The sequence below is a fragment of the Chionomys nivalis genome, chromosome 3 (assembly GCF_950005125.1).
Source record: "Chionomys nivalis chromosome 3, mChiNiv1.1, whole genome shotgun sequence".
NCBI classification, from domain to species: Eukaryota; Metazoa; Chordata; class Mammalia; order Rodentia; family Cricetidae; genus Chionomys; species Chionomys nivalis.
The window spans coordinates 59,067,118-59,094,493 of NC_080088.1; the positions used below are offsets into that span (position 1 = coordinate 59,067,118).

Here is a 27,376-nt window from a genome sequence, read left to right on the forward strand (position 1 = left end):
GTCTGGGTGTGTGTGTGTGTGTGTGCTCATGAGTGAATGTGCCTGTGGAAGCCAGAAGACACCATCTGATCCCCTAGAACCTTAATTTTAGGTGGTTGTAAACTGCCTGACCTGGGTGCTGGGAATGGAGCCCCAGACTTCTGCAGGAGGAGCATATACTCTTAACTGTTAAGCTTCTTCTCTAGCCCAGCTGGCTTGCTTTAATCATGCTGTCCTCAGGGTTTGCTTCTATTGAAAGCATGTCAGAGATCCTTCCCTGTTTACAGTCGGATATTGTTCCCCAGGTTAGCAGACTTTCTTCGTCCACTCATCTGTCGGAGGAATCCTGGGTCACTTCAACCTCTCCAATATTGTGCATAAAGCTGCAGTGAAGATGGGGCACACTACACATTCCTTTCCAAGAACCTTCTTGCTGGCCTTTATTTAGGCTTTGATCCATTTTGATTTAATCTTCATTGGTGTTATAAAATGTGGGTTCAATCCCATTTATTTGCACAGATACTCAGTTTTAATAATTCTAACTGTTGAAAAGTTTCCTCTCCATTTTCAGCAGCCATTTCTAAGTGCACAGTTCAGCTGGCATTGGGAATATCCACGTGGTTGGGCAATCATCAGCACTAGTCATCTCTAGAGGGTTTCGTCATCCAGTCATGGTGATTAGCATGATTGTTGGCACAATGTAGAGTCACCCGGGAAGGGCGTTTCAGTGAGGAATTGTCTAGCTTCGGCTGGCCTGAGGCATGCCTCCGAAGGATGTTCTTTATTGAGGTGGGAACCTACGCCCAGAATATGGGTGGCACCGTTTCATGGACTGCTGGGGAAAGAGTGAACTGAGCACTGTCAGACACTCTGATCCATAGCCCTCTGCGCTTGACTGTGGCTGTCAAATGACCGGTTCTTTCCAGCTCCGAATTGTAATGTGAACTGTAAACTCAATGCATATCTTCTCTCCTACATTTCTTTCATCAAGAGTATTCCATCACAGCATTTGGGAAAGAAACGGAGACGCTCTTGCTGTGAAACTGTTTTATCTAGAGGTATGGCATAGCCTTTGTGTCTTGAAATCACAGCATCTATGGTTACCAGCAGGAGACGCTCACAATATGGGTCCTATGAACAACATTCCATGGTAGAAGTGTGTGTATGTGTGTGTGTGTGTGGCGGGGAGGGAGGGACTGGTCAGCAGATCACACCTCAGATTCCAGCCACCTGCAGCCCTGGCTACATACAATTCTGCTCCAGCTACATTTGATCTTGGAGAATATACCATAGAATACATAGAAGGTGGAGGGCTGACTGGGTACGGGACTGAAGTGATGCCGCCTTTTTGCTGCACTATGCCTGCTGGATAAGGCTTTTGGTGATGTAGCTGAGTAACGCCCCTCCCATAAGTAACCCCTCGCCAAAAACGAAAAACTAAGCCCAAAACCTCATTGTTCCTTAATCTGTGGCTGAAACTGTTACTCTGGTCTGTCCTTGGTGCCATATCTGGAGTGAATAAGTGATTGTTCACATTGTCCTGGGAAAAGTAACACAATGCTCGTTTGGAAACTCCGTATGGATTAAACAAATGCCCATCGGCCCTTCTCTCCAGCCCCTGGAACACACTGATGATGTACTTTCTGTCTCTGTGACTTTATCGCTGTCTTTGTTCTTAAGGACCATGGTCTTTATAGAAAGTTGTGGGATTATAGAGGGGGAAACTGAGTCCTGGGCTGGTAGGATATAAGACAATGGGGAGAGAGGGTCTGCTATCAGTCAGCCGAGGTAGATGTGAGGGATGGGGTCCAAGCCTTGTAAGGCAGCCCCTGGAACTGTGGGCCCTGTGCAGTGTCAAACAGCCTAATTCCTTTTATTGGCTCTCTCACCCATGCCTAGATGCTACCAAAAGATTTCTTAGCTGTTTCTCTTTTGAGACTTGGTGTCTTTTTACATTTCTGTATTCAGAGCTAAGTTTTCTTACCTCTCCACTTCATTCCTCCTTTTTTCTTTCAAATTGTGAACTTTATTGAAATACAGCATTTGTTCAGTATACTCCGCGAATGTGTGTGGTGCATTTTCACAGTATGAGCACGCCCATGCATCTAAATTCAGAGAGTGAAGAGAATTTTCCAGTATCCCTAGGGATCCCTTTCCATGATTCCCCGTGTTCTTCCACTAAAAGTCTGTTCCTTTTGGCTTCTGGGCCTTTTATATATGGAAGCAAGCAGAACACGTTCCTTTGTGTCTGGGAAGTATTTCTCCCTGAATTCCCTCCTCATGCCACCTTTTTTTCTTTTTCTTTTCTTTTCTTTTCTTTTCTTTTCTTTTCTTTTTTTTTTTTTTTTTTGAGTGAATTCCCATCATGCTGATCATCACAAAATGGTCACTCTGTTGGCCCACATGCCAGCTGGCAGGATGGAGGGGGTTGGCTACATGAACGTAAGGAGAGGTCAGATTCACAACCAGAACAGGATAGGAGTTTCTCTAACTGGGCCCCAAGGGGCTGGTGCTAAAAAACGGATGGCTCCCACTGCAGGCCCTAATGGAGGAGGGATGCACTTGCCCCATGCTCCCTTCCGAACATTTCAAGGAGAATGAAGCTTAGAATTTCTAAACATTCCCGGAAGAGCCATAAATCACATTTTAGCTTGTTTCAACTGTAGAATGAAATGGTCTGTTTTCTTGGAGATTTTTATTCTTTCTTTTCAGTCTCTTGCCCTCTGGTTACCTGGCTCTCAGCTCCCAGACACGGGGCTGGCTTGTTGCCTTCCTTCCTCCCTCTTATCGTCCTCCCTGCCATGTGACATTATTCCTGGGGAGACAAATATTAAGTTGTACTCACTCCAGACAGATAATTGACAACAAACTAAAGTCACAATACTGCCAGAGGTTAACTTGGTGAACCAATGAGCTTATTGGGATTACTCATAGGAATGTGGGATCATTTACAGACAATTGCATCTCATTGGAAGCCCATCCCAGCATGAGTGAGGAGTCACGAAAGTTGGAACCCTGCAACTTTCTGTACAACTTACAGGTAACTTCACAGACTGTAGTCTCCTCTCCTCAGCTGTCTTTACTGTTTATGTAACCTTAGTGAAAGAGGGGTCTTGTAAAACTGCTAAGATTTAGGGACTTATTAATATTTCTGAGTTTACTTCCTGAGTTTCTCTCTCTCTCTCTCTCTCTCTCTCTCTCTCTCTCTCTCTCTCTCTCTCTCTCTCTCTCTCGACAGAGTTTCTCTGTGGTTTTTGGAGCCTGTCCTGGAACTCACTCTGTAGACCAGGCTGAGCTTGAACTCACAGAGATCTGTCTGTCTCTGTCTCCTAAGTGCTGGGATTAAAGGCATGCGCAGCCACCATCCAGCCTACTTCCTAAGTCACCCTTTAGAACTTTCTGAGTCTTGGTGAGCTCACCCCACAGGGTGATAAGCTCCAGTTTATATAACAGTTTATGTAACGATCCCGTCCTCCCCCTTTCCCTTTATTCCTCCCCTTTCTTAGCTCTGACAATTGAGTTTCGAGGCTTCATAGAGCAGGAACTTGATCTAGTCTTAGAAGACATTTAAGTTACAAGGAGTCCTGATGATTAGAAGTCTCACCAAGCCTTTCCTTGCTTAGACCTTTCAAATGTCACTGTACAATTGCTACTATAACAGCCCAGGCAATTAATTCAGCTCAATTAATAAATGACTTTCTATGTAATAAGTCAGCAGGCAACCACCATTTAATCACCGTATCTCCCACTCCCACAACGCTTCCTCCTGCTTCCCCCTCCGCTCCTCCCACCTGCTCTTTTCCCATCTTCAGAGAGCTCCCTTGCCTGTTGAACTTCAGGTTGACAGTGAGTATTGCCTCGTGTCTGCTTGCTTCCCCTCAGCATCAGAGTTAGTCTGGATGTTGTCCTGGTTCCCTAGAGCTCCCATAACAGAGCCTCCAGGTCTAGGACGACTTAGAAGTCTACATGTTCAAGGTCAAGGAGCTGGCAGGGTTGGGCTCTTCTGAGGGTCTCTCTCCCTAGCAATGCTATCTTCTCTCAGTATCTTCACACGGCATTTTTCTGCGTGTATTTGTGTCCTAACTGCTTCTTTTTCATAGGGCAGAGCCTACCTCAATAACCTCATTTAACCTTTATTAAAGTCTCCAAAGGCAGTCACATTTTGAGGTATTGAGATAGGACTTCAACATATGATTTGAGAGGGGACATATTTCAGCCCATGATAGCTACTAAGAATAAAGTTGTAGCAAACATTTTAAAGTATAGTTGGTATATACACATGAGATTGATGATTAATATTTTTTTTGGATAGACTTTTACTCATAGTCTCAAACTCACTATATAGTCATGGATGACCTTGAACTTCTGATCCTCCTGCCTCCTCCTGGGGGCTGGGATTATAGGTGTCTGCTGCCATGGTCAGTTTCCTGTGATGCTAGGGATCAAAACCCAAAGCTTGTTACATACTAGAGAATCATTATAATAACTGAGCTATGGTCCCAGACCTGATGGTCAATCTTGAATAGCAACTTGATTGACTTGAGAAACCCCCAGAGGTTTAGTGCTCTAGTTTTATTTCAGTTGCAACACAGGTGAGGAAAGGGATTATCTGGCTTATGGTAGTTTGAATGTAATTGACCCCCATAAACTCACGGGAGTGGCACTATTAGGAGGCGTGACTTTGGTGGAGTGGGTATGGCCTTGCTGGAGAAAGCGTGTCACTGTGGGAGTGGGCTTTAAGGTTTCCTAGGCTCAGGATACCACCCAGTGTCTGAGTTGACTTCCTAATGCCTTCAAGATGTAGGCCTCTCAGCAGCTACTCCGGCACCAAGATTGCCTGCATGCCGCCACGCTTCCTGTCATGATGACAATGGACTGAACCTCTGAAACTGCAAGTGAGCCACCCTCAATTAAATGTTTTCTTTAGAAGAGTTGCCATGGCCATGGTGTCTCTTCACAGCAATAGGAACCCTAATAGCTTAAATTCCAGGTTACAGTCCATCACTGAGGAAAGTCAAGACAGAAACCCTGAAGTTAATCCTGGTTGCTATTCCACATCGCGTTACCTCTGATGCAGGAAATAAACTCCTTCCTCTCCAAGTTGCTGTAGGTCAAGGTGTTTACCACAGTGCTAAGAACCCTAACTAAGACGAGGACCATCTGCCTAAGGAATGGTGTCTTCAGTGGGCTGGGCTCTCCTATGCTAATTAACAGTGAAGACAGTCTCCCACAGACATGCACAGAGGGAATCTAGGGAACTCAATAAAGCTACTTAATTGTAGCTTCTGATAAGTTGATGAGTAAAGCCATCTTGTAGGCACATCTGTGAGGATTCTTCTAGAGATGGATAAGTAAGGGGGTCTGAGAGAGACCCACCTTGAATGCAGGCTTCACAGTCTCATAGACGGAGCACCCAGATTGAATAGGGGGAAAAGAAGCAAGCCAGGTGGCGTGGGCATCTCTGGTTCTGCTTCCTGCTTCTCCGTCCCCATCCCCACCCGTGCCCTCCCCCGCCCCCACCACCAGAAACACCACACCAACACAAGCAATCCCTTCCTCAAGACGCTCCTCCTGTGGGGCATTTGTCACAAGGACACAACACTAACGCCGGGAGGGGTTAGTTTTTCTCACAAGCTTCATTTTGCTGATGGGAAATAGACTCACTGAGAAGAGCTGCATGGCTCACCTTCCCAGATGTGGGTCATGAGTTCAAAGCTGCAGAGTGTGTCGAGGAAGCTGTGTTCCCTACCTGCTGTAGAAATTTCTGAAGTTCCTCCAGGTGACTTCATAGGATTATTCACTAAGGCAACACGGGAAACACCCATAGTTCAGCCTGTCTCAGGCTCTGGAAGTGGGATGGTAAACAGGAAGGGAAATTTATATTCCTGGTGGAGCAACACACAACAAATACAACTAAATACAGCTGTCCCTCGGTATCCTCAGGGATTGCTTCCTAGAGCATCCCCAGGGTCCTCATAGACAATGAACCACAGGGTTGTTCAAGTGTCTTGTGTAAAACAGCTTCGTATTTGCACATAACCTGTAAGGACCTCTCGTCCACTTCACACCGTCTCCACATTACTTATGATACCTAATGCAATGTAAATGCTATGTAAATAGATGCTTCACTAGGAGGGAACAATAACAAGAAATAACTGATCCTGTGAGCGGTCAGTATCGTTGGAGGTCTTTTACAGACTGTTCTAAAACCGCACTCAGTTGAATTTATGGATGTAAACCCATAGAGACAGAATGAAAAGGCAGACTGTGGTCAGTGAAGGCCAAGCAGGGACAGAGAGCTAGGGAATTAGGGGCTCAGGGATCGGAGGATGAAATTGCCTTTTCCAGTTTGCTGGAAATGGGGGCACGGGAGAGCTCCTGGAGGATTAGACTGTGCCAGTCAAACAAAGGCCTGGAAAGAACAGGAAGTAGGAGCTGCTCAGGGGGTGGGTCCCAGGAATGAGTGACAGAAGAGGAACCGGCCAGAGAGAGATGAGGATCTGGATGAGGTCCGGAGGGCAGACACAGGACCGCAGGTCCTTGAGAGGTTTGTTACTCTAAGGCAGTGGTTCCCAACCTTTGTGGGGAGGTCAAATGACTATTTCACAGGGGTGGCTTATTAGTTATCCTGAATTTCAGGTATTTATGTTACAATTCATAACACTAGCAAAGTTACCACTACGAAGTAGCAACTAAAATAATTTTATGGTTGGGGGTCACCACAGCATGAGGAACTGTAATAAAGGGGCACAGCATTAAGAAGGTTGGGAAGACTGTTCTAAGGGCAACAGGAAACCATTGAATGGGTTTAGAGAAATGACTCACAAGACCCAAGTGACATTACCACATGGGTCATTAGGAATAGCAAGTACACACCAGAGACTGCTGCTACCCTTGCCTGGGTGGAACACACCAGTGACAGCAGGGGGTGGCAAAAATGCCTATATTTTGGAGGTAGAATAGACAGGACATGGCAAGGAATTAGATGGGTCTCTTGGGAAGGGGCAAGGCAACGGTGACTTCTAGATAAGGCTTTTAACCTCTAGATAGCAGGCAAGGTTTATTCAGAGATCGTCACCCAAGTCCTGACTGTGCACTTCCACTGTCCATCTGCATCCTCAGGTGTCCAGGAAACATTCCTAAATGAACAGTTGGCTGATGACATGCATGGCAAAGTGGATTTAAAAGAGGACTTTTTTTACATTAAAAATTTATTTTATGCATATGAGTGTTTTGCCTACATCTGTCTATGGGTACTGCATGCATGCCTAGTGTCTTTGGAGGTCAGAAGAGGGCATCACAGCAGCTGGAACTCAGGATACAGATGCTTGTGAGTTGCCGTGCAGATGCTGGGAACCAAACCCCAATCTCTAAGAGCAGAAAGAGGTCTTAACCACGGAGCCATCTCTCCAGCTCCCATTTTACAGTTTTTTTTTCAGGTAACTGACATTCACTGGCCATTTTAAAGCACACAGTTTGGTGACATTTACCGCGTTCACAACGGTGAACAGCTTACCCCTCTATATTCCCCGAATCCATTAAATAGTCGTTTCCTGTTTCTCCCTTTCCCGAGCTCAACCAATAACCTGCTCACACTCTGTAGCTTTTACAGACTTTGGATATTTCATATGAATGTAACCATACAGTACGTATCTTTTTAAAAATCAGCATCATATTTTGGTATTTGTTCAAATGATGACACTTCTTTTTATTGGCTGAATAGTATTCCTTTGTGTGGGCAGATATCACATTTTCTCCATTGAGGTTATTTGGGTTGTTCCTATCTTTTGGCTAATGTAAACAGCATTGTTAGGAGCAATGGTGTGTGCAAGTACTGGTTGAGTACCCTTTTCAATTCTTTTGAGTTTATGACTAAGGAGTAAGTGAACCATACAGTAATCTATGCTTAACTTTTTAGGGATCTCTAAATTGTTTCCAGACCTCTCAATAAAATTTTGCTAAGGGAAAAAAGGAGGAAAGTCGAAGCCTGGGAAGTAGAGAGCTTACCTTATTCTCCACAGGCCATGGTAGACTTTACAATTAGTTATCTACGGTCAAATGACTGGAATTCTCTGAGCTGTCTCCTAATCCTTAGAGTGGGTAAACTAATTTCTGTGGGCAGAGTGACTTGTTGGTGCTGAAGCTCCGGGCACAGAGCAAAGTCTCCAAGTGAACCACTGCCCCTACTCCTCACCCTCCCCACCCCTGATACCCGCAGCAGAGCAAAGTCCATCTCAAAGGAGTCCGGCTCAGTGGTTCATGAACTACAACTCCCAGCAGGCACCTCTCCGGGCCGCCTCTCCCAGCTTAGTGCGCAGGCTTTGGCAGACGTGGCACCGAGAACTCGGAGGCGGGGAGCGGCTGCGAAGTGGCGATTGCTGTTGGCCGCCGTGGACCTGGCGGGCGTGCGCGGGAGCCGGGCGCAGACGGCAGGAGGCGGCGGGGATGGCGCGGGCGTGGGGTCTGCTACTGGCGATCGGGGTGAGGCTGAGGGTCGGCGACATGTGCGCTCAGCGTGACTGTGGGCGCGCGTGGTCCGGGGCGGTTGGGGGCGTGCGCACCGGGGGGCAGCGGGGTCCTGATCCTCTGCGCCCCGCCCGGGTCGGGCTGGGTGATCCCTTGCTCGGGGTTCGCGGTCCTGCACAACTTTTCGGGGGCGCAGGTCCGAGACGCCCTCAGCCAAGGCAGGATCCCCCGGGCGGCGCCTGTACCTGTGTGAGTGCGGGGTGGAGGATGCCTTCTACCTGTGCAGCAGGAAACCTTGCTCGTGGGTTGGACCACGGGAGAAAGGGCGCGTAGCGGGCTGGGGATGGGGTCGCCACCTCCAGGAATTCTGCTCCTACACCCATGTGACGCCGGCTCCAGCTCCGGCCACTTTCGAGCAGTCTGACGCCGCGGATCTTTAAACGTGTCCGCGTTTCTTCCGCGAGCTGGGGACAGTAAAGATACCCGCTAATGAGGTTGTCAGATGGGTCGGCTGAGGAGTCGGAGGAACAAGCTCCGTAGACTGCAAAATGATACCGGAGTGATTCAGGAGTGGAGGAAAGGGTGAACGGGGGTGCAGACTGTGGGGATGGGAGACTTTCCAGGGCATCCCCCGGAGAAGTGGGGATGGGTGTGCCTCTGGCGTGAGGGGTGGCAGTGACTGTGTGGTGGGATGTTGTGGCCTTCTTCCACATCTCTCCCATAACTTCTGTCTCCCTTCTGTTGGGTCCATCCTCGTCACTCCCACTACCATTGCCACCAGTTCCGGAAGACTTCCTGCTCCTGTCACTCCACTGTTTTCCCTTTGGGTGTGGCAAGGATGCTGAGCAGATTGGGGGGGGGGGTGGGGAAGAGGGGTGAGTGGCCTTAAACACTTTCTCTTCCCAGGGTCCTGTCCTTTTGGGGGTCACCAGTAAGGAGCAGCCTCGAGTTTTCTCCTGTGTGGAAGCAGGTGGCGAAGGAAGCTCCCTGTGCCCTGCTCCGTGTCTTCCCTCCAGGAGGGACGGACCCTGTAAGGGTGGTGCAGCCGGTGGTGTTGCTTGATGTTTGCCATCAGTTTCCTGGAGCCAGTAGGTCTGACTCCCATCAGGATGTCAGTCCTTGAACTCTGAGGGAGGAGGGTTCTGCTTTCTTCCCTTTTCCCTCCCACCAGTAAAACCAAGGGCTTAGGAGTCTGAACTTTTACTCTGTAAACATTTATCAACCACGGTGTTTGCCACCGACCTGAGTTTTGGGTGGAGAGCAAACTACACTTTGTGCCGGCTGTCAGATGTTGCCTGTGGCTGAACAGCAGTCAGTCCAGGAGCAAATAAAGATAGAAGGAGAGAGCACTTAAGAGCTAATGCTCTTACTGCTGCTGGTTGCCTGTCACAGGAGAGTTGTACTTTATCTTTGAGGGAGAGTCCCTGTGGCTGTCCCAAGGTGGGCGGGGAGCAGAGTGCAGGAATGATGTGTTGTAGACACTTCCTAGGTAGAGGCCTGCAGTTACCTTCCCACAGGCACTGAAGTTTTCTCAGAGCACTGGCATCTGGGAGTCCTAAACAAAGCATTTTATGTCTTTTCCCCTAAGCAAGTGTGAGGTAGAGGGATGAGAGCCTGCAATCAGAAGGCAGCGATAAGGGACTCCTGGTTGGGCTACTGGTCGGGCCTCTTAAGTTTAAAAGCTATGTGGATCTGATAAGGGACTCCCAGGTCCTTAGAAGCTCTTTGGGTTCTTTGTTCACTCTGTAGTGACTGAAGGCCCCTGGGTGTGGCCCAAGGGATATGAAAAAGTACTTACTGGATCTGATGATTCAGGCTTGGAATCCCAACTACTTAGGAGGTTGAGGCAGGAGGATCAAAAGTCCTGTTTGGACTACAGAGTAAGTTTAAGGGCAGCCTGGGCAGACCTTGTCTCACATGGGGAGGAGGGGGTATAACTCAATGACAGAATGCCTGCCTAGCATGTGCTAGATTCAGTTCTTAATACCGTATAAAATTAAAAAAAAAAATCGGTATCCCCGGTATCTATGGCCTCATTGTCCAGTTTTAGGCTATCTGTGGTGAGTAAGAAGGACGGTGGGTCTGAAGACACAGCTCAGAGGGTAGAGTGCTTGCTTTGCAAAAGCGAAGCCCTGGGTTTGATCTCAGCATCACGTAAATGGGGTATGGTGTAAAGCCTGGCAGCTGGACCAGGAAGTCAAGGTCATCCTCAGAATTTCAGGCCAGCCACCATGTCCTAAAAAAGGTGAGCATTGTATAAAAAGGTATTTTGAGAGGCCACATTCACTTTTTATCACAGTGTAAGAATAACTGCTGTATTTCATTAGTTATTTTAAATCTCTGCCTAATTTATAAGTTAAACTTGATCCCAGGTACAGGTGTGTGAGGAAAAGTCCATATGTTCTGCACAGTCTGCAGTTTCCAGCATCCCCTTTCAAATAGGGGAAGCCATGATGGGAAGGGTTCACAGAGATTTGTATTCAGGTCTGCGAATGGACCACATCTTTTTATAAACGCAAAATACGGAAGTAAATTAATTACTCAATAATTGTGGCATGGTGTAAAACCTTCTGGCCACTTTCAGACTTTGGAAAGTAGTGTTTCTTTGTTAGTTTGGCATCTGTAACAAATGCACCATAGACTGGGTCCTTATAATGACAAATCTGTCACTGTTTCAGATGCCGGATGACTGATGCCAGGACTCAGGCAGGTTCTAGGGCAGATTCTCTTCCAGGCTGCTGACCACTGATTTCTTGTATCCTGTGTGACACGGAGGAGGATCCAAGAGCTCTCTGGGTCCCCTTTAAAAGCACTGATCCCATTCATGCATATTTAATCTTTCTGCCCTGATAACCTTCCCAAGGCTCCAACTCTTCATACCTGACACAGTGTGTGTGTGGGGGGGGTGTTAGGATTTTGACATATGAATTTTAGGCTACACCAAACATTCAGTCCATTGCGGTAGTTGTAAAGAATACGCTTACTACAAGTAGTGCCTGTTGATCAGATATGCTAAGATGTGGATGAGGACCATCTAAAGAGGAAAAAGGCTCATGTGTAAAAACCAAGATACAGAACTAGACTTCAGAGTGGATGAAGTTACAGATGAAAAAACTACCAGAACATTGAAAGACTGGTTGTTCTAGAAGGTGATATGGTGGGTGACTTTTGTTTACGTCTTTGATTGTTATTTTTTATGTTTTCTAATATATATATATATTTATATATATAAATATATATATATACATATATATGTTTATGATCAGAAAAGTTTTTAAAAATTCAAAGGTTTTCTTGGCAGCCCTTTTTAGTCTTCTAGAACAGTCCCCGGTGGCACCTGGACTACAGAGGGCAGGACCCCTCAACCTGTCAGCCTGCTTTCCTGCTGTCCAGCTGGTGTTTCCTGCCCAGCCCAGCCTTCCCTGAGGGCCACATGCTTTGTCATGAAGTGTCTGGGCAGTCACAGGATGAGAACTGTCCTGTCAGGGTTTAGTAGCTGCCTCCAAGTCTGACGGTCCTCAAATGTCAGGCCAAGAACTCTGCTGGGCTGTAGTGGAATTTTCAATAGTGTACAAACAAATTCCAAAAATAACGGTAGTGAAAGGATTTTTTTAAAAAAAAATTAATTCAAATATTTCCAGTTAAAAATTTGCCTATGAGCTAAGTGGTGGGTAGCACATGCCTTTGATTCAAGTGTTCTGGAGGCAGAGGCAGGTGGATCTCTGAGTGAGTTCTAGGACAGCCAGGGCTACACAGAGAAACCCTGTCTCGAAAAACCAAAGTAAGTAAGTAAATAAATAAATCTTGCCTGAGGCTTTGGCAGTGACTTCGTGGCAGAGTAGTTCTTAGGATGTGGGAGGCCCAGGGTTCACACCCCAGCAACACACACACACGTACTTCTTTCATGTCTGTTATTTATTTATGAGACAAGATTTTTCTGTAGCTTTGGAGCCTGCCCTAGAACTAGCTCTTATAGACTACGCTGGCCTCGAACTCATAGCGATCCACCTGCCTCTGCTCCTGAGTGCTGGGGATTAAAGGCGTGCGCCACCACCGCCCTACTCGTGTCTGTATTTTAGATGTGATGTTTTGTGTCTTTGAAACTGAACCCAGTGGTAGTATATTGATTTTTCACATCAAAAAGCCCAATCTTAATAAAATTTATATAAAAATAGACAATGCAGCTATTTACAAATATTTTTTTTTACAAAGTCCATGAGCTCGAGACATTTGTTTTTTTATTTTGTAGTGCTGGGAATTGAACCCTGAGCCCCATGAATGCTAGACAAAGCACTCTACCCATGAACTGCACCCCACTCCCCAGCCTTCAGCAGAACCGAGAGAAGAGCCAGGTCTGCTGAATTGTGAATTGCATTCCTCCCAGTCCCCTTCTCCAGCTTGCTTGTGGTGCCCTTGCGCCTGCAGTGACTGGGGAGCTCAGAGCCCAGGAGATAGAGGGTGCAGGTTCAGAAGGCATATGCGCCCCGTGACCTCTCCTGCAGAGCTTTTGAGGTACACTCAGGCAGGTTGTCTTTTTCCCTGACACCGCTGTATATTTAATAGGCCTTTGTGGGCTGGCCTCGGAACCTAATTGCCATTGATAATGCTCCTTGGAGCTTAGAGTGCACTGTTCCTACAGAAATAAACACATTACCGAGGAAGTCTTAAAACAGATGTGTGGGGTACTTAGGTGGAGCTATGGTTGAGTTCCACATGGATGCCAAGTGCTGACAGCTGGGGACTCAGCCAGGGGCACATAGTGGGCACAGAGTGACCAGAAAAGGCCCCAGGAAAGGGTTGGTCTCACGAGGAGGGTGGTTTCCAGGCTCTGTGGCTGTTGGGATCCTTGCCTGACTGATGTGTGGTGGGCGCTTATCCCAGGCCCCGGCATATGGATGATGGAGGAGCATTTGGTGGAAAGAGTGAATGCTACAGACAGGGAAAGAAGCCTCCCAAGACTGAGATGTGAGCAAGACAAGAGAGGGGTCCAGCTGGTGGGAAGCGGAACCAAGAGTCTGGTGGTGGGGAGTAAGAACGGAAAAGTGGAAATGTCTGCCAAGCCCGGGACTGGATTTTGTAGGCCACAGAAAGACAGACAAAAGTAGTCCCTTTAACAACACCTTAGACAGTGGATAGAGGGGAAAGGCTGAGTTGTTTGCTTTGCCCAGAACACTTCCTTCTTGCTTTCCTCCTTGTTATCTTTTCAAGTCAAGTGTGATGTGTTGGAAAGAAAACGCCGGCTGATGCTCTGTAACTGCATGGCCGTGGGCCCCCTCTTCACTTGTCTGTAAAATGGTAATAGCATCCATTTTGCTGGGCAGAAACAATGTAAGAAGCCTGCTGCACAGTGCTCAGCATCAGCAGGAGCCTCGGCATCGCTGAAAGCTCTTGAATACTAGGTGTAGGACATTGGTAGAGAGTAGGTCATATACATTGTGGGCCAGACTGGCAGGTGTGAGCAGGGGACCATGTGATGTGGGTGGCGGCACGTGGTGGGGCCTGTGCTGCTGGGGTTATCCCTCAGGGCTTCTTGGTACTGACCCTCGCCTTCTCCCTCTTTTGCTTTACACCTGGGGATTGGTTGGTGCCTACAAAGAGGCTGAGGGGTTAAATCTTCTTTCTGAAAGTCGATCCTCTCTTGGGGCCGAGATACACTGACCAGACCACATTAATCCCTAGAGGGCTTTGTGGTTTTGTTCTGCAGGGCTGTTCTGTGTGGTTAATTTCGAAACTAAGTACCCAGGTTAGAAACAGGTGCAAGGAGAGGGTAAGTTCTTTTAGACTGTGTAAACTGCTCAGACCTCTTGCTGCTCTATTTTGGGTCCCTCACCGCCTCGCTTGCTGTACCTCTGTGGTGGCCTGGTCTGTCCCTTCTGCTGGTCCTGTCTTGCAGCGTGCTCCTCCTAAGTCTCTGACTATTCTAGTGAGTGGAGTTGTGACAGATCTTACATGTTTGTAGAGGTACCTAGGGTTGACCGGCTTGATCCATGTGTCCTTTCTTCTGGGTGGCGTTAGGTCCTGTGCTGATGTGGTGAGCTAAGCTGCTTCAGTACTGTGACCCCAGAGAGGGATGAGTCTATGAACTAAGGTGGGGAACAGCACTGTTTCATAAGAACGGAGGGTGCCTGGATCGGCCAGTGAAGGCGCAGCGGCTGCCCTGAATGTCTAAGAAGCCGAGCTGGCCTTGTTTTCTGGAGTGGCAGTGCCGCTTGTCCTGTAGCTTACTGATGACTGCATCCCGGGAGGAGCAACTGGCTAGGTACCAGCTGGCTTCCTCCTTTCCAAGTAGCTCGGTTTGCATCCCCTTTGGCCACCCTCCGCCACATGCCAGCCTTCCAGCACTTTTTGCTAGCCATTAGCCGTGCAGTTGTGCACTGGGGGGCTAATGACACTCAGATGGCGTGAGGTTAGAATAGCCCTTTTATATCTTTTTTATTCTCAGGGTCACACTGAGGCCCCAGTTGTGTGTGCAGTTTTCAGCTCATTACAGCTTTCTGGAACAGGGATGGAGCTACCTCTCCTCCGAAGAGTGCCACCATTCCGCTAGCCCGTCAGCATCCTGTTTGTCAGCAGATCCTTTAGTCCTTGTTGGTAGTGCTCACAAAGTCCAGGTTGAGAGCAATGAGCTAGGGTTCAACCGTAAAAGGTGACTCAGAATCCTTACCCAGAGGGAACGAACCTCCATTGTTAGACCAAGTAGGCAAGGGTCCCCAGGGGTGTCCTTTTATCAAAGGGTCCCATCTTGCTGCTTCCTGGGCAGAATATTGTATGTGCCCATTGAGGAAATGGGCCAGCGCCTGCATCCTAAGGGTGTGACAGGAGTTTGGCCATTCAACAGTCACTTCTCTTTTAGAATGGTTATTTCCTTGAAAACTTTTATGAGCTGGGTCCTGTGCTCAGACGTTTGAGCTGTGCTGATAAATCAGACCAGTGCCACCCTTCCTCCAGTGGCCAAGTCAAATATTAGTGATGTCATTGATAGGAGCTGCTGGAAAGAGGAAGCAAGAGCAGGCTTACGATCCCTCCCTCCATGCAGGGCGCTGAGGAAAGACTTCCCCGAGACTCCAGGGGTCCTGTTTGTAATCCAGAATGCATGGGCCTAGAAGGGAAAGCAGAAATGCCACACATGCTGAGTAAGATGGCCATAACTTGGTCATAGATTTGCTGGGTTGCTGAGTCATGGAAGATCTGGATGGCAGGTTTGAGAATTTCCATTGTTTAGAGTGGTGGTCCTAGAATAAATAGCTCATGAGGCTATCTGCTCCGGGAGCAAGAAAAGGTGATTTTTGTTGGTGGAGTCGGTGACTATAGTCACTGTCATGTGCCACCTCCATACGTAAGTTGAAGAAAGCATTAGTGCATTTACAAGTACGCCGATGTTAACAAAAAATAAGGCTAGACCTCTTTTCCACCCAGATTCACAGACTCTCGTGTACTGTATCTAACAACGTGTGGGAGGCAGGAGGCGCAAACACTGCTCCAGGATACCAGGGGCTCGAGATGTGATGTAACCCCTGTATATATAGAGGCAGAATGCATAAACAAAACCCTGGTTTCCACCCTCTTCTCCATGAACAGGCTCCGATGCGTAAGGTACAGATACATAAAAAGATTATCCAACGTTTCGGAAGTAAAAAATGGTTTGTGAACTTTAATTTTTTTCTCTTTTAGACTTTTTTTATTCTCATTGTATTTTGTGTGGGTGCTTTGCCTGCATATATATGAGTACCATGTGCAAAGCCGGAAGAAAGCATTGGCTCCCCTGGACCGGGAATGACAGACAGGTGTGAGCTACCATGTGGCTGCTGGGAACTGAACCTTGGTCCTCTGATAGGGCAGCCAGTGCTCTCAGCCTCCAATCTGTGAACTTTTTACTGTGTAAGAAGTCCCTCTGAAAGCCATCTGCGGGAGAGAGCTCTGTTTATTCTTCAGGACCCATGTTCTGGGTTGGGAGAAGCTGCAAATGATCCGTTTGTGCACGGGAAGAGAAACCCAATTGTTCCTGGTGTCTAATTTGGTCCTAAGTATATTATTTTCTAATAACCTCTTTTAAAAATATGAGTTTTTGAGCTTCCCTCCTTATGTTCTCTTTTGACCTGGCTTTGCTATTTTAGTGGATCTTTTATTGTAAAACTTTGGAATATGCTCAATATGGGTTTGTATGGGAATTAGGTTTTCTAACTGTGATCTTTGAACCCACAGTGACAGTTGTTGCTGAATGTGTAGATGTGACTCACATCTCAGTCGTCAACTTGACCCATCTGGGAAAAGGGAACCTCAATCAAAGAATTGCCTTCATCAGGCTGGCCTGTGGGATGTTGGGGTGCGGGGGCCGTCTTCTTGGTTGCTAATTGATTGAGGAAGGCCCTGCTCACTGTGGGCAGCACTGTCCCTAGGCAGATGGGTCTGGGCTGTATAAAAAAAGGAGCTGAATGTGAACTTGGGAGCCAGCCAGTAAGCAGCATTCTTCTGGTTTCTACATTTTAAGCTCCTGCCCTGCTTGAGTTCCTGCCCAGACTTCTCTCCATGAGGAACCGTGAACTGAAAGTGTAAGATGAAGCCTAAACCCTTTCCTCCCCACATTGTGTTTGGTCAGAGTGTTTTTATCACAGGACCAGAAGGCACACCAGGACAGCAGGAAATGAGTGTGTTGCCCAGAACGGAGTAGCCTAGGCTGGAGACATTAGCAGTGTTCTTCTACGGAGAGAGATCTCCTAAAGAAAGCATGCGGTGGACAAAGGAGGTGGACTGAGTGAGCCCAGAGAGGCCTCGATGTATATACAGTGGGGGAGAGGACACAGGGAGAGTTAGAGGGGAGGCCGGAGGACCACAGAGGCCCAAGCGGCTGTGAGAACCTGATACCCATAGGGTTTGTTGGGTACGGGACATTGTTGAGCCATCTCAGTGGCAGGGACCACATTTCAGAGGGATGAGGACTGGACAGGGAAGCGATGGAAAGTTCTGACTGTAAATGGGGAAGGGAGTGACATGGGGGTCCTGAGAGAGTGGTTTTGAAAAATGCATCAATGGCAGCCTCTCCAGTCAGGCTATGGCTCTGTGGCTAAAATCCACTTTAAGAGAAGGTGCTGATTTCCCCAGCAAAGGTTTGGTCAATAAACTTGAACTAGTGTGTGTGTGTGTGTGTGTGTGTGTGTACATATACATATATACTTTTTCTTTCATATATATATATATATATGAATCTGTGCATAAAAAACCAGATTTCTGGGCTGTCAAGACCCATAAAACAACCTTCTTTAAGAGTAAGACCCAGAAGTTTGGGTTTACAGGAAAAGCTAACTGTTGTGGTACTACTGTGTGTAAGCAGGTGCCTTTAATCCTAGCTCTCCAGAAGGCCCTGGCAAGAGGCAGGCATATCTTTGTGTGTGTTTGAGGTCAGCCTGGTCTACATAGGGAGTTCCAGGCCAGCCAGGGCTGTGTGGTGAGACCTTGTCTCAAAAAGGGGGACAAGTGGGATAGAGATCCAAAAATGCTTGAGTCAGTTTCTTGTGGCTATGACAAAATCCCTGAGGTTATTCGCTTAAGAGGAAGAACGGCTTATTTCCCCTCAGGGTTTCTTGGGCTTGAGTCCTCGATCTGTGGCCCCCATTGCTTGCGGCAGCACCATCTGTTACGGGGAAAGCCTGTGGAAAAGGCCTGAATACCTTGTGGTAAATGTGGAGCAGAGACAGGAAGGAGCCCGAGTCCTGGTATTCTCTGACTTTGCAATAATACACCGCAGTTGGGAAGTAAGCTTTGTATACTTGGACCTTTGGGGAACATTCCAAATCCAAACTATAGCAGGGAGTGTTAATTTGTGGTGGCAGAGAGTCGCTTGGCAGGCAAGGTTACTGCTCTCCGCTGACTGGTGCGGCCTGCCATTCTGCCACTGTCTTGAGTTGTATTGCCAGTGTCCTGCCGTGCAACTTGGCCCGAGCCCATGAAGTTTTCAGTATTCCGTGAAGGACTTCTAGGGAATTGCAGTCATGCAGGTTAGCGGAAGAAGATGGATCAGGCTGTCATGGCTCCTTTCGGTCCGTCACGTTCAGTGGCTAGAAGGGAAAGTGAACTTGCTGGCCTCCTGGTTCTTATTCTTAGAGCTATAGGGAACGGGAGAGAGCGCCAGAGGAGTCTGTGGCGGCGCTCCCATGGCCAGGTGTAGAGAACATAGGAGCTTTGTACACACCCTGGGCAGACCCTGCACACGCCTTCTCAGGCCTGGCATGAGGTGAGACTTTTAACTGCTTTGAGCCTCAGTTTTCGTGCCCAGGGAAGTGGCTTACAGCCAGAACACGTGCTCACCTTTTGGGGGCATGGTGGAGGTACTGAGGGTTGAACCCAGGGCCTCTCACAGGCTAGACATAGAGTGCTCTGTCACCCAACACAGACCGCAAATACGTTTCTCCGAATGCTTAGTCTCGCCACCTCTCAGACGCTCTGATCTTCCTGTTTCATGTCATTTGAAAAAGATGCAGGTGTCGCCCGCTTGATTGATTTCATGACTGCTGCTGAGTGGAGACCGGAAGACTGGAAAGGTGGCTTTAGACTTGGTGTCAGAGGACAGAATGTGTGGTAATGCGTGTGAAAACCTGGCTGTGTGCTGGGGGCTGGGGGCACCTGAGTTGGCTTTTATTCTTATTAATTAGCAAAGCTTTGAGGCATGATTGGGTTTCCAGAGTGGGAATTCACCTCCTCCTCCGCTGCTTCTTCTCCTCTCCCTGTCCCCCCTCCCAATTCAGTCTATTCTACCAGTTCATCCTCGTTAGCAGGCCTGGCACACTGGGCTGGCAGTCACCCAAAGCCCTCTTGGCCCTAGAAGAGGTTTTCCGAACCATTAAAAGCCTCAGGGACGTACGTCTTGGTTAAATGCACCGCAGTTGCAATTTCAGGCTAAGCAAACCTGTTTTTCTAGGCTCCTGGATCAATTGTCCTGCCCCTGACTTGTCCCTTGTTGACAGGCACACTTGTGCTGTGCAGAATACAGGGAGAAACTATGCTCTGCTGTCCTTAGTATAAGGAGTGATTTCTCCAAGGAGGCAAAACACAGGCTGAGAATTCTTAGCAGAAATGATGGGATCAGGAGTGTTTTGGATTTCAGGTTGTTTTTTTTTTTTTTTTAATATTTTCATATACATGAGATCTTGGTGATGAATTCCATGTCTGAAGATCATTTCCCTTTCAAATGCATCCTATATGTGTAGCCTGAAGGTAATTTTATGGAATATTTTTTTTTTATAGCACACCTACATTTGCACTGGGGCACATCAGGTGTCCTTGGGTGTGGGATTGTCCACTTATCACGTTGATACTCGGAAAGTTTTGTGTTTGGATGCAGGCACGGTGGCACGGATCTGTAACCCCAGCTCTTGGGAGGCTGATCCAAGGGGATCAATACAAGCCTGTGCTGCGTAGACCTTGTTTCAGATTGTCGGCTTCCAGATGGTCAACCTGTCTGAGAACGTAGCTAGCTTTGTGCGCACAGGACAAGGAGTGACTGACTGCCTTTGTTCCACCCCATGCGCTAGGGTCTTTCTAACTGGTGTCTGAACCAGAGATCACTTACTTGCTGTGTAACCCCAAGCAAACCTTAGTGCTGAGTACCCCCTAAAGGCCCACATGGAGGTCAGAAGAGACCTTGGTCTCCCTGGAATTGGAGTTGAAGATGGTTATGAGCCCCACTATGTAAGTGCTGGGAATCGAACCTGGGTCTTCTGCAAGAGCAGCAAGGGCGCTTAACTACTAAGCTCTTATCCCACCCCAGTCTCTGCTTCCCCCCATACTCTCCCCCTACCCCTCATCTAGAGGCCGATGCTTGTTTGTGCTTGTGTTGTTGCCCCCTCCCCCATTCGGGGACTCTTGACACTTTCGTTGTATTTTAAACCCTGCTGGATAAACAATGACATCAGAAATTGGTGGTGTGATCCCCAAACTTACTCAATGGTTCCATCTTCCTTCTTGGTTTAAGAGCAGTGCTCTGCCATGCAGTTGGAGATAGATGCTTACGATTCGTCCTTTGAAGGCGCATAAGTTATTTATGTTTAAAAATTCAGGTTATTTTGTATAGCTGCCTCATCAAACCCATGTTGTAAGAATTTGCTAGGTATTGCCGGGCGATGGTGGTGCATGCTTTTAATCCCAGCAATCGGGAAGCAGAGGCAGGTGGGTCTCTGTGACTTCAAGGCCAGCTTGGTCTACAGAGCAAGTTCCAGGACAGGACCAAAGCCACACAGAGAAACCCTGTCTCAAAAAACCGAAATAAAGAAATAGAGAGAGAGAGAGAGAGAGAGAGAGAGAGAGAGAGAGAGAGAGAGAGAGAGAGAGAAGAAAGAAAAAGACTTTTCTAGGTATGTGTTACATGCAGGATATTTTTCAATTTTTTTTTTCATGGTGACTGTATATTGAACCCAGGGCCTTGTGCATGCTGGGCAAGTGTTCTACCACAGAGCCACACATCCCCAGCCCAGCGTTTTTCAAATTCTATATACGAGTTCCTGTAAAGGAAACAAACAACCCCCAAAACTGAAAACAAAAACCAACCAACCTCCCCACAAATGAAACAAAACAGAACAGAAAACCCGTGGTTCCTGAAGTGGCAGCCAGTAGTGCAGGGGCAGGAAGGAAGGGCAGGTGAGCGCTGGCTGTGTGTGGAAAAGTGCTGGTATTGCCATGGCAGAGCTGGGTCAGAAGGCTGGTGGGAAGTGATGGGAGGCGTTTGAGCCATCTCTTAGAGCCGTCTCTCTTTCCTTTCTTTTACTGGGCAGGTTTATTTTATTTTATTAATTTATTTATTTTGCCGGAGGCTAGAGCTTGTTTCTGCAGTGCTGGGGATTGAATCTAGGGCTCACGTATTGAGTAAATTCTTTACCACTGAGCTACATTCCCAGCCTCAGCCAGTGTTTGTTGCTTTTGTTTGGTATGTACACGAGTGTGTTGTGTGTGTGTGTTAGAATGTGTACACTCGCATGTGTATGTGAGTGTGAATGCATGTGTGTGGCAGCCAGAGGTTGGTGTTGAGTATCTTTTTTAGTATATCTTGTATATTGAGGTAGGGTCTCTCCCGAACCCAGAGCTCACTGATTGGCTAGTCTGTCTAGCCATCTTACTCCTGGGATCAAATCTCTCCTAGAGAGAACTGGGGTTATAGACAGCTGCACATCTTCCTGGCGTTTACACGGGAGCTGGGGACCTGAACTCCTGTCTCCACACTTGCTCCAGTGTTTTGCCATTGAGTGATTTCCTTCACCCCCAGCAAGAACCTTTTTGTTTTTCTGTCTCTCGAGTGGAAGTAGTGCCAGCCAAGCCGTACAGGAGAGTTGCATGAGAAACAAATATAGCAGGTTTTTTCTCCTAGGCCCTCTATTCGATCCCGTTTAGACTCTTCCCCTACATGGACAGAGTATATATTATGATGTCCCTTGCTCCCTAAATGCTTCAGAGCAGTCATGTGACCCAGCGGTGTGTTTCAGTCCTGTTGAGCTGCGTTTCCCAGAATTAACTAGTTCCTGTCATTAAGCAATGCATGACTGTATTTCCTAAAACACAGGAATATTATCTCACCTAACACAATGCAATGATCAAAGTCAGGAAATGAGAGCGGATGGCCCTTAGTGGCCACTGGGGAATAGGTCCAAGAATCCTGCTGTTATGTAACTCCACGAGCGTTCAGAGTCCTTAGACTAGCGTAGGGTTTCACACGTATGTAATCCTTCTGTGTATGTAACCCTTCTGAGTCATCTCTGGCTTACGATGCCTGCTCGGTGTATGCTGCATTATGATGCGTGAACGTAACACTGCTGTTGGGGCTGTGGCGAGAACAATCGCCATGAGTCGGTACAGGTCAGTTCCTGGGAATGCTTTTGATTCGAAGTTGATGGAATCTGCAGGTGTGTCAGCTGCGGATCTGTAGGGCCAACTCCAGGGCCCAGGCTCGACCCAGCGTGCCCAATTGTCCTTTAACTCTCTTTGTCCTAGGATGGCTTCTTATTTGTTTTTTTGTGACCTTGGCATTTTTTTGAAGCATTTTGTACAGCTTGAGATTTTTATTTGTTCATTTGTTTTAAGTTTTAAAATAACTTTAAAAATTACATTTATTTATTTGGTGTGTGCGTGTGCGCACACGCATGCATGTGTATATGCATGTGTGCGCGAATGCTTGTGTGTGTGCCATGCGTGCTTGTTGGGGTTAGAGGATAACTCAGGAGAGTTTATTCCCTTCTTCCTCCATGTGGGTACTGAGTATTGGACTTAGATCATCAGGCTTGGCAGCAAACTCCTCCACCCACTGAACCATCTTGCTGACCCTGTTTTTTTTTCTTTTGCTTTGAATCTTGCTGTGCTGTCTAACTCCCTAACCTCCTGCTTTAGCCTCCCGAGTGGTGGGATTACAGAAGTGAGCCAGCATACCCGAGGTACAGCTTGAGTGCTGATGTTTCCGTTCAGTGTGTGATAGAGAGCAGGGGGCCATTGTCTCACTTTGCCCCGTCCCTGGTGCTGTTAATGTTGGTCCTTTGCTTGACTCAGGAACTTTCACGTCTCGCCACTGTAAAGTTGAATTTCTTCACTGGGAGACACTTTGAGAGGTCTTTCCATAATGTAGTCAAACGGTGGTCATTTTTTTTCTTTAAAAACTGAAATCAAACATTCTTGCTATGTTGAACTATAAAATAGAGAAAGAAGCATGCGGTTGTGCAGGGGCAGTCGTAGGTGCATTTTGTTCTCTGCCGGTCTTTCCTGAGCGTCATTTTGTTTGCTTATAGCTGCGGTCATGCCATGAGTGTTTCGTTTATTTGATTTATTTTAACTTAACCTCTAGGCAAATGTTTTTTGCTTCATTCCTCTGTGCCCTTGTGTGCAGCCATTCCCCTGCTGTCGGCTGTTTGCGTTGTTTGCACGGATTTGACTCTGGTTGTTGGGGCTGTGTGAGTCATGTCGGTGCCAGAAACCTCGCTCATCCCCTCAGGACAGCTCCTCAGAAGTGGATCCACCAAGTCAAAGGGCACAAGCACTTTCAAGAGACCCGCTACCTCATGCCAAGCAGCTTGCCAGAAAAATTGGCTGTGTTAGGCTCCTGCCAGCCCTGGAACGGTCAGGCTCTATATTTTAAGGCTGGGCTAATGGTGTTCCAGTCTTTGTCTCTCTCTTTCAACTGTGGCCCACCAGCAAAGGGTTGTGTGATTAATATCCTGTGTTTTGAGTTATGAAAGCAGGGTACTTATTTCCAAAAATAAATCACAGTGCCAGAGAGTGCATTACTTTTCTCAGGCGGCACAGCGTTCGGCATCAGTCTAAGCTCTGATGTCACATGTCTCAGGAAGATGCTTCAGAACGAGGGGCGACTTGAAATCACGGGTGAAGACTTGAGGTGTTTAACCTGGGGTCTCTAGAGGGGATGGTGGGCTTCAGCGTGTGATGGCTGTAGCTAACCTGGGAGGGGAGGAGCTTAAATCTCCCATGATTGGCATTGTTCAGGGTGACACAGGCAGGCTAGGGGACATGGACTTCCCAGAGGGTGTTCGTGTGGTGAGATCCCATGGTCGTCTTCTGTCTCACCCATCTTGTCCGGACCCTTGTAAGGGATGAGCTGGCCTCCTGAAGAGTAAAGGGCCTGAGAGGGGAACTGGAGAGGTCCCAGCTGGTGGTTACCTTTGAAAGTAACACCCAGTGAAGGTGCCAATGGTCAGGAGAGCCACACACGTGCATCCCTCCACAGTCCCCCTCCCACCTTCCTCATAAGCTGCCCATCTGAAGTAGGGTGCAAGGTCTGGTATTTCAGGTGCCTTCTTGTTAAAGCTGCTGTTTAGTTGGGTGCTCAGTCCTATGCATGTGTATGCCAGAAGGTCTAGATTGGTAGAACCTCAAGAAGACCATTTATTCTGCTCGTGTTGAAGTCTAGAGAGGGATAGCCCTCTGTTGTGTGAGAAAACCTTCTCAGCATGGCTGTTAGAGCTCCAGCCACCTTAACTGCAGCTGGCTGATTTAAGAAGACACCTTCCAAGGCAGGCATAGTGGTGCGTGAGTTCGAGGCTGGCCTGAGCCTGATCTACGTAGAGAGACGCTGTCTCAAAACAAACAAACGTCTCTTGTTTAGATAGCTGCTAAGGATTGTCCTTAATAATTACCACATAACTTATGCTTACATCCTACAGTCTGGGGTTTAACCAGATGGTCCCATTTGGTGCTGAGGAGTCTTTGAGACAAGGCTTTCAATGCAGTGACCACAACACAAGGAAGCCAGCCACTTCTTCAGAAGGCAATCTTGCCTTTAGGTAGTCACAATATTAGGTGTATCTAATGCTACCATTGGGAAGAACTTTGGAAAAAGCTTTAGCCCCTTCTGTTTGCAGAGATAGAAGCAGACTTTGAAGAGAGGTGACCTATGTACCCATGGTCACTCAGCCAGTAACTGACAAGGTCGGTACCAGCTTGACTTTGTGATTCTGCTGCTCCTAGATCTGGGCCCTGAGTTCTCGGCCAGCCCGTTCCTCCGACATCCATTTGAGACCCTTGTCTGTTTTTACCCCTGAGTCCCTTTACCACCAGGTTCCTCAGTGTCTAGACTTCCAGATTCTGACATTTCAAAGCTATTTTGAGCAAAATGTGGGTTAAACTAAATTAAGCTGCTTTCTTCACGGCTCCCAACACAAGAAGGGAATCTTCACTCAGGTGACAGAGGAAAAAGGTTTGTGTCCCACCTCCATCCTTCCTCCTAAATGTTAAACTTCGGTCCCCAGATCTTCCTTCTTCGGCAAGCCACTTTTACGTAATAGACTGGCTCTGGCTCTGGGACTTGCAAAGGATAGTGAGCCTGTGGTGACAGCCGCCGCCAGCTGCAGGGAATGGGGAGGATGCTGGCACGTGCCCTGGAGACAGCGTTGTTTTTTTAAGGTGGTGGAGGGGGTGTGATGGGACAAGGACTCTTATCCCTGGTTATTTTCCAGGTGTGTAGGATGGTGGCACTGCCGGATGGCTCAGTGGAGTGAATGGGGGTTTGTGTGTGCTGTGGGCAGGTGGGAGTGGATACCAGGCAGGGTGAAGTGGAAAGGGAGGTTTGGCATCTCACACACAGGCCCTGCTGGGAACAAATCAAGGGTGACCACCTCATGTAGAATGTCTCTACCCTTGTTCCCAAGAGCCCTGTTCAATCCCGTGATCCCCTGCTTGAATGAAGCAGAGTGTCAGAGCAAACTCCTGCTCAGCCATCCTGGCCATTAGTTCTATTGCTGGGAAGTGGCTTCTTTTCTCCGTGACTGGTTAGGCCAGGATCCCGAGGGGTGAAGGGGGCCAGCCCACTCAGGGCGGGTGTAATGAGCAAGGTGAAGCCCTGGCCCTGCCGCTTGTCTACTATCTGTCCGTGGTCCTCCTCCCTCATCTGCAGAAGGACACAAGTACCCACCTGCTGGGTTTACCCTACCGGTAAACCAGTCACCACACACACCGACCTGGCAGGGCTCTAAACGTGCTGTGTGACCTTTGCAGCAGGTCATTGTGCAGATGGCAAAAGACGCCAGGTTTTCTGGTGCTGAATGTGCGTGCGTGCATGCGCACGCTTTCCTGCCTGGACCTGTGGCTCTGCCTGATTGCAGACGAGGCCTCCGGGAGGAAGGGGTGGTCCCCAGGGTCCGTTGTCCTTGCTCATTAATAGTACTCAGAGGCAATTAGCAGTTATTATGCGCTTCCGTCTGCCAAGTATCGCATTAGGTTCATGTCCCCCTCCTCCCTCATTTAATGTCGAGCCAAGCCACCAGGTGAACATGGATATTATCCTCTCAACTTCTGGGTCAAGAGATGACACTCAGCGGTCTAGTAACAAGCCTGGGGTCTTGTAAATGGTGGCAGCTGGATTCGTGCCATGTCTGTCTGACCCCAGAGTCACCGCTCTTTCCAGGGTGTCTGAAAGTGGCAGAGGGAGGGGGATGGAGGACAAGCCCAGGAACGGATGGACTGTGTGGTGGGAGATAAGCAGCCGTGTAGATGGGAGAGCCACTCAGAGACGGAGCAGATGGAGAAGGGATTTGGTCTCATGCAGTTGACCCAGCTGTGCTAGGATGAGGGGTCAGAGGGCCCTGAAGAAAGCCTTGCATCCTGGTGAAGGGGATTGGTGGTGGTAGAAGGGGACCTGTCATTGGGATGGGGTGCTTCTCTGGTGGGGTGGGGTGATATTTTTCTGGTACAAGAAGAATCTGGCAGTGGAGGGGAGGATCCTCTGCAGTAGAAAAGGGAAACACTGGTCTCTCCCAGGAAATCCTTTGGGGTCTCAGCCCATCAGCCCAGGAGGAGATGGGCAGAGTGAGTGGTGAGTACAGTTCGAGAATGCTTGGCAGTCAGTGTGAAGGTCCACCAAGCAGAGGAACTATGTCAGGGCTGGCTGGGAAGCAGCTGGCTTTGGGGGCACTCCAATGCCACCTTTTCCGCCCTGGGGCACAGCAGAGGAGCTGATAATCTGTGGGCCATTAATGCTGTGATTGTGGCTGTAGATACTGTTGTCAAGGCGTGCTTGTGGGTTGTGACTGGTCTGTTCTTGGCTCCGGGCGAGGCAATGCAGACTCACTTCAGCTTCTGGTCAAGGAAAGGAAGGAGCCTGCTGGAAATGTTCATGGAAGGGGCAGAGGAGAAAATGGAATGTTTCAGTGACTCACGGGGTAGGGAGGGGGCTTTCCTCCTGGCTGCTCCTGAGTGCCTGTGAAGGTGAGGTCTTGGGACTCACACAGGCCTTTTACCCCTTTCTCTTTAGTCATCTTAACTATGGCCACACTGTTGTCTGGCCATTCTGATTGGGTTTCGTATCTCTGTCAGACTCTCAAATCCCACCTCTTGGCAAAGTCCACATCTTCTGTGCTCACAGACCCCTGAAGGCTCCCTGCCTGCTGTGGGGACCCCCAAGCCTGTTTGCTGGCTCTTGTTACCCATCTCCTGCACTGGGTGTAATTGCTCA

The 27,376-nt window shown here is 48.1% G+C and overlaps 1 protein-coding gene across 1 annotated transcript in view; it reads left to right on the forward strand.

The window, feature by feature from the left end:
- Positions 1-8,335: 8,335 nt before the first annotated feature.
- Positions 8,336-27,376, forward strand: part of Pdia5 (protein disulfide isomerase family A member 5) — a 93,159-nt gene continuing 74,118 nt past the window's right edge. Inside the window, exon 1 of the mRNA XM_057765191.1 lies at positions 8,336-8,460. Within this exon, the coding sequence (XP_057621174.1) occupies positions 8,425-8,460 (36 nt within the window). The 5' untranslated portion in view covers positions 8,336-8,424. The remainder of the gene's footprint in view (positions 8,461-27,376) is intronic.